This window comes from Gouania willdenowi, chromosome 18 (assembly GCF_900634775.1).
Source record: "Gouania willdenowi chromosome 18, fGouWil2.1, whole genome shotgun sequence".
NCBI classification, from domain to species: Eukaryota; Metazoa; Chordata; class Actinopteri; order Blenniiformes; family Gobiesocidae; genus Gouania; species Gouania willdenowi.
Genome location: NC_041061.1, coordinates 9,981,287 through 9,996,845, shown reverse-complemented (window position 1 = coordinate 9,996,845; position 15,559 = coordinate 9,981,287). Strand labels below are relative to the sequence as shown.

General features: G+C 37.6%; 2 protein-coding genes across 3 annotated transcripts; both read left to right on the top strand.

The window, feature by feature from the left end:
- Positions 1–5,834: 5,834 nt before the first annotated feature.
- Positions 5,835–7,706, top strand: LOC114480716 (RING finger protein 223). Of its 2 annotated transcripts, none has more exons than XM_028475107.1 (2): positions 5,835–6,259; positions 7,421–7,706. In XM_028475107.1, exons 1-2 carry the CDS (start codon positions 5,891–5,893, stop codon positions 7,508–7,510), a joined length of 459 nt encoding a protein of 152 aa, XP_028330908.1. In that variant the 5' UTR covers positions 5,835–5,890; the 3' UTR covers positions 7,511–7,706. The 2 variants fall into 2 exon arrangements, with proteins under 2 accessions (XP_028330908.1, XP_028330909.1); XM_028475108.1 differs by having other exon boundaries at positions 5,835–6,263.
- Positions 7,707–7,846: 140 nt separating this feature from the next.
- LOC114480816 (uncharacterized) lies at positions 7,847–12,079 on the top strand. The gene is made up of 4 exons (XM_028475239.1): positions 7,847–7,959; positions 8,056–8,123; positions 9,465–10,388; positions 11,508–12,079. The coding sequence occupies exons 1-4, from the start codon at positions 7,934–7,936 to the stop codon at positions 12,077–12,079; spliced, it is 1,590 nt and encodes a 529-aa protein (XP_028331040.1). The 5' UTR covers positions 7,847–7,933.
- Positions 12,080–15,559: the final 3,480 nt, after the last annotated feature.

The following is a 15,559-nucleotide window of genomic DNA, read 5'->3' as shown; positions in this document are numbered from 1 at the left end:
CAGATGGATTTCCATTGGATTTGTGTTATTCATTCATTAAATATACCAATAGGCACAAATGAGAACCCCAAAACAAACAGAATTCATCTTTTTTTTTTTTTTTTTAGAATTCCACAGTCCATATAAAGAGCATTAATTCTGTTTTGCTGTTTGACAAACGATGGTGTAACTAGTGATCTAGTACGGTTCTAAAACTTACACAGTATATAGTCATCTGTAGATCCTTCAATGTGACTAAAAATGGTGGAAACAGTGGTGAAATGCGGATTTTAAAAGTTGTAAATTAGATTGGCCAAAAATGGACAGGAAAAGTAGTAATAAAGGGTTCAAAAGTCTCAATAATGGCTTAAAAGTGGCAGAAATGGGGGAAAAGTAAGTAACTGGCATATAATGGGCTTAACAAATCATGAATTTGGTTAAGTTTGCTAAAATAAGCATGGAATATGGTGAAAAGAAGTTAAAAGTGACAATGGGTCAACATATTTAAGTGGGAAAAGTGGTGGAAAGGGTTTATAAGTGCCGAAAATGTCTTGAAAGTGGAAAAAAGCTTTGAAATTTGATGGAGAAGTTGCAGAAATGGGAATAATGTAGCAAAAATGCATTAAAAGGAGTCTATTGTTCTATGAATCTGTGATAACCACATTTATTTATTTATCTGAATAATATCCACTGTTATTCGGGAGGTTTAGTATTATTTGGACCATAGTATATAGTCATCTTAAAGATGTAAATCCTTGTTTTAATCAGAAATAAAATGGGTTAAAAGTTTTCAAAAACGGTGGAAATGGGATTAAAAACAAAACAAAAACAAAAGAACAAACAAAAATTGGTTAAAAGTTGCAAATTAGAGTGGCAAAAAAAGGAAAGAAAAAGTGGTAAAAAGGGTTCAAAGTGTCAATATTGGCTTAAAAGTGTCAGAAGGGGGAGGGGTAATGTAATTTAATAAGTATGAACAATTACCATACTGGAAAATAATGGGCATGACAAATCTTGAATGTGGTTAAATTGCCAAAAAATAAGCATGCAATATGGGGAAAAGAGGTTAAAAGGGACAATAATGGGTCAACATATGCGCTTTGAGATAACTTGTTGTAATTAGCGCTATATAAGTATAGTTAAATTGAATTGAACATGTGACATTATCTGAAAAAAGTGGTGGAAAGGGTTTATAAGTGTCGATAATGTGCAGTAAAGAAATTGAAATTTGATGGAGAAGTGGCAGAAATGGGAGTAATGTAGCAAAAAATGCCAAAAAAAATGCAAAAATATGGCAAGAAAAAGGCGTAGTCGCAAAAAATGGTAAAAATAAGCAAAAATGGGCTGAAATTGTTCAAGAAAATATTCTTAGTTTCTCGAAGCTATCTGGCGACCCCCTTCCCAGTGTCTCGCGACCTCAAATGGGGTCCAGACCCCATGGTTGAGCACACCTGATCGAGAAAAGCAAATATCTATAGCACAAAGCCAAACCCTCCACATATGATGTTTTTAATAAGATGTCGATTCTGAGTTTCTGAAAAACACATAGAAAATAAATGAAAAAGTAATCCCAGTGACGATCAACACCCACGTATCTTCCTTCTCTGTATTTAACAGAAAACACGTTTGGACACAGCTGTTGGGAATGAGTCATGCTTAAATCATCCCACCCTTAATCCATCCTAAATCTGCACGCTACAAATTTACACAAACTGTCATCAGTGACGTGTAGTCGGAGGAGGAAGCGGATGTTTTTTTTTAATAAAAACCAAATAAAGATAAACACATTAATCACACACAGAAAAATACTGTTTTACTGACTGATTCTATTTATTGTATTGATCAAAATCCCTCAATCTATGCATTTCCTTTAGTTTGGAAGCAGTATCTACGCTACCAAACTGATGTTTGACTGCTTTTCTGACTGTTTGTCACCTTTGCATTAAAATGTTGCGATCCTATATGTACATTATGTTATGTCAGTTGGTGCTTTTCAAAACAGAATTGAAAAAAAAAATGATCTGAAAAAGGATTAAAGCCTCAATAAGGGGGAAGTGTTTATTTTTACACTTAGGCACTTTTTTCCTCTAAATTGTAAACAAAAATTACATTTTAGAAGCATTCAGAGAGTTTTTTTTCCCCATTTGTCTCTCGTCATGTCAAGTCGTTGAGAAAACATGTTTAAAGTTAAACGGGGAGAAAGGAAAACAGCAGTTATTGAGTACGTTTGGGAGACGAGTCGACGGTAAAGAAAAAACAGGAAAAACCACCAGCAGAACCTGATTGTGCCGTTGGTTATACACAGAGGGAGAAAAAAAAAAGAGGAGACACACAGAAGAGATGTGTCTGATTTTGATATTGTTATTGTTGAGACTGTTTTGATGAATGGCACGGAGTAGAGCTTTAGGGTTGCTGGTCAGATGCAAACACAGGATTTATTTGGGTAAAGGGTGTGTGTGCCTCAGTGAATCTGCTGCTGCTTAGTGTTCTCAGTCAGTGGCCACGTTTACATGGGGGCTTTAATTCCTCTTTAAAGCGGAATACAGCGGAATTCCGAATTAGATTTAATTCCGAATTGAATTTAATTCCGAATTAGGTGGCTGGTTTATTCCGTTTTTAATTCCGAATTAGACAATTCTTATTTCTTGTAAACACTTCACTTGCCTAATTCCACTTTAAATTCATTCTTGTCGTTCTGCGCTTGCGCGACTTGCGGAGATGACGCGCGGGTGACGACATAACCCAAGATGCCCAGACTGCAGCCTAGACTATTCAATAAGAGCCTGAAAAGACATGGATATAATGAAAAGAGTGGATGGACGGAAGCATAAACATGCAGACTTTCACACGGACTTATCAAACACACACGGATCTTGTTAAACGGAACAGGCTATCCGGAGGGCAGGCACTAGGACCCGGAGGGGGAGTAAATGCGTCCCCGTACTGCATGTACAGGCTGTAATCTCACTAAGTTTATAATTGTATTTGTTATTAGAGCTACTGTCTTTACTAGAGAGCAACTATTTATTCCTAGTGACTGTTTTCCAGAGCCTTACGGCTTCTTTACCGGTGATTACTTCCTATCTCCTTCGGAAAACTACAATCAAAATAAAGGTGAAAATAGACGTGATACGTCACGTTCTCACCCTGTCCAATCAGAGCCTTCCCAACCCGCAGACCTAAAGCGGAATCATCTAAAGCCGAATAAACAAGTTTTCCATGTGAACCCCGTTCGGGAATTACCATTTCCATGCAAACACGAAGCGGAACACTTTAATTCCGAATGATTTAATTCGGAATAGATAATTCCGAATTAAAAAAAACATCATGTATCCGTGGCCACTGTTACGCATGCGGCTGCTAGCACTAGTCATAACAGAGCGGAGCCTCCTCATGCAGAGACCTTGGTGATTGCTATCAGTGTGTCTGACCAGGAGATAGTTATCTTCTTATTTCACTCAAATTAAACATACAATTATGTTGCCTTCAAGGCAATAAAAATGATAAATATAAGAAATAATGTTACAGTAAACGTTTGTATTATTAATACTGTATTATTAATACTGATATATTATGATTTTACTGTTATTAAAGAAAAATAAAGTTGAAATTAGAAAAAAAAATAAAATAAGTAATATAAATAATAAATACAATAAATGAACCTGTCGGTGCTATATATAAGCTTTATGACATTTACCACAAAAGGAGCTTCTTTGAATATGTATTTAAACTTTAAAAACAAGTCATTGTGCAAACGTACCATTTTATTGACGGACTTGTGAAATGACTGAGAATTTTTTTTTTATTATCTTGCAAATAAATTCTTAATTTTTCCACGTACCCCCGTGTAATCTGCTCACGTACCCCTAGGGGTTCGAGTACCCCTGGTTGGGAAACACTGATTTGAAGGAACTGTCCCAAATATGGAATCTTTGATCTGGACTTTGGATGTTTCAAAGTGTTCACAAAAAAGTAGGTCGTGTAAGAATGAATAACCAAGCAGTGTTCCAAGAAAGCAGATATGGAAGTGAAAACTATTAAAAAGGTACATTCTGTGTCTCTTGGAATGTTCGGGTCACACAAGGACACGTAAATCTAGTTTATTGGCCATTTGCTCAAAAAAAAAAGACGTGAACTGTTTAAATTGCTGCTCGAAAGTTTGTTCTGATCTCCACTGTAAACACTTTATATCGACATTGTCGGAAAAGTTTTACGCATTGCATTGTGGGATGTGTAGTCCCCTAGATGGACGCATTGAAGTGTTTTTACTTCCTTCCTACCGTGATTTCTTGTGTTTTCCCCATAAAAAAAACTCTGCCAGAGTGACTTTCCAACACATTTCTGGTGTCGAAAGGTTTGGCAAAACGACAACGAGTGTTGACATGGAAAAAAAAAATCAGAATCCGGCCGAAAATTCATGTCTTGCAAAGTTTGGAGATATCACTGGAAATACCGGGAGAACAAAAAAGGTGTCAAGCCCAACACTGTCCTCCTCGTCCGGTGACGAAACACAAGAAATCACAGTAAGAAAGGAATGAAAAACTCTTTAAATGTATCCGTCTACGGGACTCAACATCCCACAATGCAACGCGCAAAACCTTTCCAACAATGACGATAAACCAAGTACAGTATTTAAATTGGAGATCAAAACACACTTTGAAGCAGCAGTTTAAATCTTTTACATCTTGTTTTTTAGCAAATGATCTTTGATTTATAAATATGAGTCCAAAATATCCCACTAACGTACTACTCATGCTAAGTCTGACGCCAAAAGGAGTATGCGGTGTGTTCACATTAAGATTAAGATTAAATCGGGGCTTTCGCCTTTAATTGGCCATGTAATGTTAGTACATTAATGGAATTCGTCCTCTGCATTTAACCCATCCCTGAGGAGCAGTCGGCAGCCATTTTGCGGCGCCTGGGGAGCAGTTCGGGGTTAAGGGACTTGCTCAACATCCCACAGTGACGGCCCAGGTGAGGCTTGAACCGGCAACCCTCCGATTACAAGCATTAGATAGTTTGAAAGGATTGAGTATGCGAGAAATACCTGGATGTATACTATATCGGGATATTTTTTAAGTATGCACAGTGGGCACACTAGTCATACTCAACAGCCCCATGATGCATTGCGTGCGGGATGTAAAATTGTCCTGGGACCTGCTCCAAGCTCAAAGTCAAAAATCCCCTTTTCAAAACAAAAGCATCTATTCTTGTCTTCCATTTGTTTTTTGTAAATAGGACTCTTGTTTTGAAGTTATCCGGAAGTTTTGTCAGTAGCACAATGGAGGGTCTCCGGAAAGTCTCTGAACTTTATGGATCAAATGACCACATGTTGATATTCTACTTGGTCACTTTCTCATTTAAAATGTTTTCAGAACTTTCAAACGTGAAGAATCAACGGAGATATTTAACCTCTTTTTGTCGTTAAATGCATCTAAATCTAATTACGGGAGTTTTTTCTTCCCACTGTCGCTAAATGCTTGTTCATGTGGATCTTGTTGGATAATTTCTTTCTTACTATGAATGTTATATTGTTAAGCGCTTTGAGATGACTTTGTTGTATTCTGCGCTCTATAAATAAAGTTGAATTGAATTAAATTTATCTTTATCTGATGAAACATTTTTTTATCTCCAGCAGCGATAGATAGATAATCATTGGTATATCAATGATAGTTGTGGAATTATGATCATAATAATAACAACCATATAGTAGTGATAGAAATCATGTAGTTGGATTGTGTCATGAGTCACACACTGGGATCCCCCAGTGTGTGTGTGTGTGTGTGTTTGTGTAGGTGTGAATGAGTCAGAGTTTTATGTCTGTAGTTCCTCCTCCTGTGTCTGTGTCTGCGTGTGCGTGTGTGTGTGTGTATTTAAAGCTGAGCTGTTCTCCATCACACCCATTCCCAGCAGCATGGACATGGACATGGACTCTGAGCTGGAGTGCAGGATCTGTTACCGGACCTATAACCCTGGTCCCCGGTGTCCCCGGGACCTTCAGTGTAAACACGCCTTCTGTGAGAAATGCCTTCAGACTCTGTCCCGACTCTCGCCACGGGGCGCGGAGGGATACCGGCTGATCGTGTGTCCGCTGTGCCGGGTCACCACCACCGTCACCGGGCGGAGGGTCGGAGCCGAGCTGCGGGTCAGTGAGCGGCTGATGGAGCGGCTGTTAGCGGAGGGGCTAACGGAGGAGGAGGAGGAGGAAGAGGAAGAGGAGGTCGTGTCAGGAGGAAGACTCCGGAGGACTTGGAGGAAAGTTTGGAGAAAGATCAGAGGAGATGTAGGTATGAAAAAATAAATCAATTGTAGACCAGTGTCTCACAGAATTTTGCTAACGTGTTTGACAAAAGTTAAAATGCTTTTGTCAAAAAATAAAAAATAAATAAAATAAATTAAATAAGAGGATCAGAGATAATGAAAGAGCAGATATTTTTAAAAAAATATAAAACATAAAAACATGAAGTTAATAACCATAAAAATGATAAAGCACTACATAAAAGCCAGGCTGAGTGAATAGGTTTTTAGGCTTGCGTTTAAAAATCGTAATATCTCAGCTCATTAAAAAAAATAAAAAATAAAAAGTGCATTAAAAAAAAAAAAGTATTGGAAAAAACAACAACAAAAAAAAACACAAATAAACAGTGGAAAAAAATAAATAAATAAATAAAATAAAATAAAAACTGAGTGAGTCATGGAAAGTGGCTGGAGGAAGAAAACGAGTGATGACCGAATTTTTGGATTTTCTCTGAGTGAGGGGTTGGTACATTCCTCTGGAACCTTCCAGCCACTCAGAAACACACTGCCTGTCTCCACCTGTGTTCTGCGTGGGAGGAGCCTGCCCCCCCCCCCAAATGGCCCTAATCCTCTTCCGTAAAGAGCTGACTGTAAACAAAAATACATATTAACATAAGATAATATTGCAAAATGTAAGAACTTTCAGGTGACAGTGATAAATGAACAAACTTAACTTCATTAGGATATCACAAATTTGTCTTTGAATGGGTTTCCAACCTGCAACCTTTCCACTGTGATTGTGTCAATGTGACAACTTTCATTATGCATTCAAAGCAGCACAAAAGAGTGTTTTATTCAATTTTAGATTTTGATTGACACATTTTATTTAAAAAAAAAAAAAAAAAAAAAAGAAGCCCAGTCACCTTCTTATTTGTTGCCTTTATTAACTTAGAATCAGGTCAGTATTGGGGTTCGGTTTAGTTTGGCTGTTCCTCACACTGGCCCTGTATTAATCTCACCCCTGAGAATAAAATGCCAGCTGTATCAATTAGGTCAATTTACAGTTTCCCTGTTGTTGCACTTTTATTTAAGTACAAAGAGGACTGAACTTAACAGATTAACATGATTGTGAAGCCCCTAAAACTGCTCATAGTAATATCTTAAGAATATTCCAAAGTAATAAATACATTGTCTTTTCCTCCCACAGTTTATTTCCCTAAGGACGAGTTCAGGGATCTCAGCTTGCTGTCGTTCAACTGGTTTTGAGCGTTTCACGACTTGGAAACCATGTACATAAAATGCTGGAGACCTGAAGACGAGCCATTGCTGGTTTTAAATGAACTTTTAGCTTCACTAAAGCTTGTTAGCTATTGTTGCACCTGTGACGATTAAAGCTGTGAAAACCAAAGAGATCTTACCTGAAAGAGATTTCTTATAATGCTGTATTTCTTCTTGACTACTTTGCTTCTGAAATAAAGATGTTGTTAGACCAACTTTGAGGCTTTGTGTTGCTTCTGGCGTGGGTTTTGGATGAAGGAAAGGAAACCAGTGCAAACCCAGCACACCACGGCACTGACCCAGAGTCCAGCTGAAAGGCATTGAGTCCAATCAAAGCAGACTCAAACCCAACAGACTGACAAACACTGCTGCTGCGTCCATTGCAAGATCTCACTTTTGACAATCTTTCATAGTAACTTGGGTGGAAACTGCTGCTATAACCATGTTCAGCAAGTTTCCAATCTCGAGGTAAATAACAATAATAATGTTGTTAAAGCCTGGTGGCGATGGACTCATGGCCTTTCCTTTGAAACAATGCTGTGCGGTGTGTGTTTCCCTCTGCAGACTGGCTGTCTTTGCACTGATCTGTTCAGCTGTCATGTCATTTATCATGTGTTCGGATGCTGCGAGAGGTGAGCCTATAAGCACTGTTTACCACAACCAGAATACACACTCAGTGTCAGCTGTTTCTGTAAGCTAATGCATGTCCTATTGGCTGTCTGAGAAATGTGGCCTATAGCTACTTTAACTACACTCTCCACCTGGGACACTATATTTACACTCTCTTTCTCCTTATTTTTCCAAAGCATCTAAATGCACCTTTTTCCTATTTTTTTCCCTTATTTACAGCTTGTGTTTTTCTTTAATTTTTTTTTAATTTTTGGGTCGTGACCCCATGTGGAGTCACCAAAAATGTCTAGTAATAATAAAATATAAAAAATTGTTGATTAAAATATTTTTTTTTATTTATACATTTTTTAAAATGTATTTAATTATTCAATATTTGATATATATATATATCTAAAAAACAAACAATACATGATTCAAGGATCTTTATTTCACATTATGTGCATGAACTTGTACATACCGAAGTAACGTCCCCAATTTCTCCGTTAAGCCCTTAAAGAATAAATAGAATAAAATAATAATAGTATAAAATAATGAAATAGAAAAACACCAGTAGAATAAATAGAATATATATAAAATAATACAAATATACAATGATATACAAAACAATGGTGACGATATCACAGAAATAGATATACAGTGCAGGAAGGGGCAGAAATCTCAAACAACTGTTTTCTATGCTTTCACTCTCAAATATAAATCAAGTTCAAATAAAATGCAAAATGAAAAATAGTCACTTTGTGCAGTAATCCTGGCTGCTCTGTATTTGTAACACAGTCTAACAAACATAATCAAAAACATAAATATTTTAGAGAAAGACAGTTTCCGGGGCCACAGAAGTTTGTATTATATAAAAAAGGTTCATGATAATAAAAAGGTTGAGAACCAATGTCCTTAAACGTTCCCTTTCTTGGTATTTGCCTAGTTTTTTTCAATACTCTTTTATTTTCCCCTTACAATGTAGACATTTATTACTAACTACATTTTTAAATTATTTAAAAAAAAAAATGTTTACCCTGTTAATTCCTTCCCATTCTCTTTATTTATGTATGCAATTTGATTTAAATTCCTAAAAGTTTATTTTGTTTGCTGCGGATTCATGGTTCTAATCGCCAAGTTATGGTTAAACATTTCACAATTTTAACCATATGAAAAAATAAACTCTACAAAGTAACATCATTGCTGTCTATTTTTTGATTACCAGATTTTTCTTGACTGTCTTTAACTATTACATGTTGTTTTGATTGCATTTGCAAATTTTTATATGCTTTTTTTTTTTTTTAATTTTACGTTTAAAATGTTTCTAAATAGAAAGTGTTTCTTCATATTTTGTGTTTTTCGTCCAGCTCGTCCAATGGCAGCTCAAAAGCACAAAGGTGTGAGACAGGTTTTTCGGAGGCGATGGATTTCTCCATACAACAGTCACCCTCCCTCCCCTGTTGGCCTGCACGCGCCGAAAACGGGACGACAAATTGAAACAGGCATTAAAACGGAGACTCGTGGAGGCTTCAGACCGACACCGTTAATAATTGAGCGTCCACAAAACACTCCGAGGTTTGTAAAGGGCAACGTTCGGTTCAATCGCCACAGCCCACGCAACGGCAAGTATCGTCTGGGGATGCACAAAGTTCAAAGAGGTCATGGAAATGGAAATGTGAAGAGACCGGTAAACAACGCGTTCATGCGGCAAGCTCAGCAGACGGAACGGTATGAGAAATGGCTTTCAAAAAACATAGGCCACACCCACTCTCAGAAAAATCCCCAAAATGGAGATTTATTTGAGGTCCACAGAAAAAACACTCAGAAAAAAGCTCCTTATCCATTTAAGCAAAGATCGAAATCTCACACTGGAGGAGTCGGACACAAGGGGGCACTAGTGAGAGTGAATGGGAATAATGCGGCTCAGAAGTCTTCCGGTTTTCCTTCCCAGACTGGTGGATATTGGAATGCTGTGATGTCGCCCCCAGTAGGAAATAGAGGTGTTTATAACAAAGCCAACGATTATCTTGCACCGAGATGGATAACCGGCGGTATCCAATCGAGCAAATTTCACAAGGTTAGCAATCATCCGACTCCTCGCGTGGCATCACTTGCCAATAACTTTGTGAGTTCGGTCATTAAACGAGACCCAAATCCAAAACGAGTGGCGCCTTCTATCAGGGATTTCTTTAAGCCTCGAGGCTCAGTGAGCGGCAGCGACGCCCTTAAAAATAAAAAGGTTAAGTCATATCAAATCCAGGACGCCCACACCTTACTCGCTACAATTACCGGTGATGTACAAGAGGCTTTGAATAGGGTCAGCGATGATGAAACACTGCTACACAAGCAGAACCCCTTTAGTGCGCAAGTTCCCCAACGTTTTGGCTTAAACTCGGCAAAACTGAACCAAAGAAGCTCAACTAAACCAGAAAGGGGGAATGCATTTGTGAGCGGTCCACAAGGTTTCACCACCAATCAACTGATTACAGTCAAACCACAATCACGACTCCCAGGGCGTGGTGAGAAAAGGATTTTCCCATCACGTCTTGTACCTTCATGGGCTAGACTAGACTCCAAAAGAGGGAAATCTCTATCAGGCCAAGCTAATACCACAACAAGAAGGCCACCGCATGATTATGAGGCAAGACAATCCGGCAAAAGATTGTTTGACTTGAGAACTTTTAATAATCCTCTTTGGGAAGCCGTCAAAGAGCCATCTACTTTCCTTTCCAAAGTAAAGCCTTCCTCTCAACTATTTGGCTTTGGGAATGAAAAAGACATGGTGCACACGTCTGTGCCTTCAAAGTACAGCTTTGACTGGAGGGGGGCGCTCCCTACACCTCCAGCACAACCTGTCATTACACACTCAGATAGTTATTTAAACCCATTTGTAACCGAAACCAAAACTGTTAAAATTCCCAGGATTTTCACTTCTGGTTTTAGAAGTGTCAAGCGTATACTTTCTGAGCATGAACCACCAGTAGAAGGAAATTCCAAAGATACTAATCTCCAAATCTACTCTAAGACTTTCAATTTAAAAGCACCTGATACTCCACCTCGACCAGAAGCCAAAACTTCACTTTCAGACCCAAGCGAAGGTTTGACAGCAAAGATCCCGCAAATCTGGAAGCCGAGAAGCGTCCGAGTTCACAGATGGGACAATCGCACAAGGGACCAAGAGGCCAAAAGCACAGCTAGCCAAACAAAACCAAACAAAGTGAAACCTTTCTTCATGACCTCGGGAACCACTAAACGTCCCGCCAGAGTCACACCTGACAAGAGGAACAACAATACTTTCTATGATCAACTGAAGTTTTGGTTAGATAAGAACGCGACTGATCATGATAGGAGAAAAATATGGCACAAACGCATGAAAGGAGACCCAACAACAGGATTCACCGTCTCTTCAGCTCGACTCAGACCAAACTTGGGCCTCGATATCAAACCTAGTCCAACCCCAGAGTCAAAAACATCAGAAAAGAAACAAATTTTAAGTAAAGCAATCTCGCTGATGAACACGCCCTTTAGCAGCAGTATGAGAAGCAAACATGTGAAGAGGAAGCACAGCAAGGGAAAAGGGAACAACTCTGGAGAGCTGCCCAAGCACCCGGCCAGGATCAAACCCGTCACCTACACTGATAACCTCGGAAGTGTTTCGTTCAGTGCTGCCAGAGCCATCAACCACACACCAAACGTATCAGCTAATGGGGAGTATCTTCCAACCCTGACAGCTGAAGCCAAGCAGCCATGGGCCGATCACTGGGTCCTGAACTCTGACGACAGCGTCAACAGAAACTCAAGACCTGAACCAAATGCTGGAGAACACAAAGTTGTAATCCCTGCTGAGAAAAAGGAGCATAGAAAGAATAAAGAAGGTGTCGATGAAACCAAACTGTTGCAGATTTTTTTTGATAAGGAGGAAAGTGGAAGTGGGAGCTTTAATCTCCCTGACAGTGGACAAAAGACAACCCGGCAAAGCTGAAGTTACTGCAGGAATCAAGTCAATGAACGTAACTGAGTCAGTAGAAATATGTTGAAATGTTGGAATAAATCAAATAAAAAAAAGAAACTGCTTCCGGTTTTTTTCTTCTTCTGCAGACAAAAAAAATGAAGTGATGCTTTTACTGGTTTAGCGTTTGAATCTCTGGGAGTTTGGTCTCCTCCATTGGCTCCCTGAGCCAATGGAGGAGACCATGCAAATTATCTTGGGTTAAAACTTGACCATTAAGTTCACTAGCATCGTGTTCACTTGCACTCAGCCTGACAGCATCATCAACCTTCTGTTTACCTACGTGTAAAAGTATTCTCACAGAAGTCTTAAAAAATGTGTCGCTTTTGTTATTTCCGCATCTAAGAATTTCTAGTTTGCTTATTTTTTGCAAAAATGTGAATAAATGGCACCTTTGTTTAAAACACAAAAACAACATAAAAGGTGGGTTTTGTCCATTTAGTAAGCTTATGTAATACTAAATGTACACAAACTGCACGAAGCAGTCTGTGCAGATTTATATGAAAATGGCTCATTATAGTAAACCAGTGTAGGACTACTTTACAGTAAAATATAGATTAACCACTGGGACTGTTTGATCTTAAACTGATACAATTTCAGCACAACCAAAATAGTTGACCACTTACTTTCCCCGCTCCTTCCAATGTCCCACCCTAACTCCCTCTCCCCTGTTCCTTTCCCCCTCACCAAGGTGGAACACTGCTCTCTCTTTATATCTGCCCTCTAATAAAGTTTTCCTTTCCTTCAGGAAGGCTGGTGATGGTCACAACTAAGCAATAAAATCAATGTTTTAATAATAAAATATGCATACAGTAGCTGTCGTAATAAGATTACACTACAAGGTGAAAAAACCCTGACATATTTCAAGCTTAAACACATGAACAGGTGAAATATTGCTTATTATTAGAAACTAATGTTAATCTGAAATCTTTTCTAAATCAAATATATTAAAACTCTATATGATAATTGTTTTATATGACATTTGTTCAATGATGAAAAACTCTGACACTATGTTGGTTCATGCATCAGTCAGCCTTTCAAAGGAGAAGATTACATGTAAATAAGGACAAACCCAACTATAAACCTGCTTATCTTGATGGGTTAACTGTAATTTAATCTGGACTGAGCGTGGCAGTGTAAACCACAGGTTAACATTCATATTTTTGAATGGTTTACTGTTTATTCTTTTTTTTTTTATAGTTAATTATCCACCCATGATCAGTATTTCCCATGACCACATCAGGTTGGTATTCCTTTGGTTGTGACTTTAACAGGGTCTATGGGTCATCATCTGCTTTACAGATTACAGGTAGATTGGGAATTTTTCCAAAGCAGTCCATCTTTTCTGGTACTACAACAGATTATTTTTGATTGACACCCTCAAGCTGTGACCTCCGACCTTCTGCTTTAACAAGAAAACCTTTAAACGAGTGGAAAACTGAGGTCTTACGTTGATTTTAAGGCTCAGTTCCAGCTCATTGGTACTTAAAATGCCCACATATCATGATGAGTGCAGAGAGGAACTAAAAGAGAGAATATGATTAGGGTTTTTAAAGAATCAATTGCATTTCCATTACTTGTCTGTTTGCCGACAGATGGTTTCCATCCTCTGTGTGAGACACATTTCCAGTATGATGATAATAATCAATGGTTTGGAGATGGGAAAACCTGATGCGCCTTTTAATCTCCGCATGATCTCACTCTGTAATAAAAAAAATCATCCAAAAGGCTTTTCTCGCATGAGAATACAGATCATATAACATTTAAAGCTGAAGCACAATTATTTTATGATTGCTTGCATGTCCTAAAATCCATCAGCAGTAAATAAAGCCATTTATAACAAAATTAAAGACAACATTTGTAAGTGACAGCAGTAATCTTATGAAGAGATAATTCCATTTTTGTCAGGCTAAAAAACAAGATTTAGTGCTGCCGTCTTGTTTGTCTTAAAGCGGTTGTTCTCAACCTTTTCAGCCCGCAACCCCCACAATAAAGGTTCCAGACACTGGGGACCCCCACATGTGGAGACAGGTCCATCTATAAGGGGGAATAAAGGGGAGAGATTTTTGCTGCACATCCATAAAGTCAGCAAAATGATGGTCCATTATTCTATGAATCTGGGATAACCACATTTATTTATTGATCTGAATAATATCCACTGTTATCCAGATAGTTTATTATTATTTGCGCCGTAGTATATAGTCATCTTAAAGATGTAAATCTTTATTTTAGTTGGAATCAAAATAGGTTAAAAGTGATCAAAAATGGTGGAAAATGCGGTGAAATGGGATTTTAAAAACCACAGAAATTGGTTAAAAGTTGTAAATTAGAGTGGTACAAAATAGACAGAAAAAGTGGTTAGAAGTGTCACTATTGGCTTAAAAGTGGCAGAAAAAGTAGGAATGTTTAGTTTAAACTGGCAAATAATGGCCATGACCAATAGTGAATGAAGATGAATTGGCAAAAATAGGCATGAAATACGGTGAAAAGAGGTTAAAAGTGACAATAATGGATCGACATATGTCACATTAGGTGGGAAAAATGTTTTGAAAGTGGAAAAAAAATGTGCAGGAAAGGCATTGAAATTTGATGGAGAAGTGGCAGAAATGGGAGTAATGTAGCAAAAATACATTAAAAGGAGCAAAAACATGGCAAGAAAAAGTGATGAAAATAAGTTTAAATATGGCAAGTTTAGTTTAGTTGCAAAAAAAGGGTAAAAATAAGCAAAATTTGGCTCAAATTGTATATTCTTACTACTACAGGCTGTGGTTTAGGACAAACTTAGATATTGTGATTTTTTTTTTGTAACTGTAACTTCACAAATCCTCCACTAGATGACAGAATAACTCCATTGTGTTCATACTGTCCCATTAACATGTTGGAACTTTCTGTCCTGACGTCAGCGTCCTTTAACACAACTTTAAAAGAAAAACAGAATAATACCATTTGTGCTTTGGGATTTGTTACTTTAAATGAGTATTTTCTATTTATAACAGACAAATCACAATAAAACAGTTCATAAATCAATGGAATAGTCAAAATGCATATGTAGGACAGTTAATTTTGGTATTTTTATTCATTGTATGCTGTCAGCTATAGTTATTTCATTCATTTTATTGGTGTGGTAAATAAAATAGCGCCCTCTAGAGGTCATAGTATGCAAATGTCTGCAGAGTTTTCAGTCCTTCAGATAATCATACAAATTATATTCTTCATCAAGATTTTATATATATATATATATATATATATATATATATATATATACATATATAGGTATTTATTCTTCGAGGAAGATCGGAATATGACTAATTTAGTCAGTTTACAGCTTAGAGTCACAAATCTACAATCATTGTACAAAGTAAATTACCAACCCGCAGAATTGAGATTTGTTACACTTTTTTAAAAGTAATCAGAATGTTTTTTACGTCACAGTCATTATTGCAATATTAACTA

What these genes read in the sequence shown, in the direction of transcription:
- LOC114480716 (XM_028475107.1), top strand. Translation starts at nt 5,891, where the DNA reads ATGGACATGGACATGGACTCTGAGCTGGAGTGCAGGATCTGTTACCGG. An exon ending in GGAGAAAGATCAGAGGAGAT is followed by an intron (nt 6,260 to 7,420) that starts GTAGGTATGAAA and finishes TTCCTCCCACAG; the next exon opens with TTTATTTCCCTAAGGACGAG.
- LOC114480816 (XM_028475239.1), top strand. Translation starts at nt 7,934, where the DNA reads ATGTTCAGCAAGTTTCCAATCTCGAG. An exon ending in AGCAAGTTTCCAATCTCGAG is followed by an intron (nt 7,960 to 8,055) that starts GTAAATAACAAT and finishes TTCCCTCTGCAG; the next exon opens with ACTGGCTGTCTTTGCACTGA. An exon ending in CTTACTCGCTACAATTACCG is followed by an intron (nt 10,389 to 11,507) that starts GTGATGTACAAG and finishes CCGTCTCTTCAG; the next exon opens with CTCGACTCAGACCAAACTTG.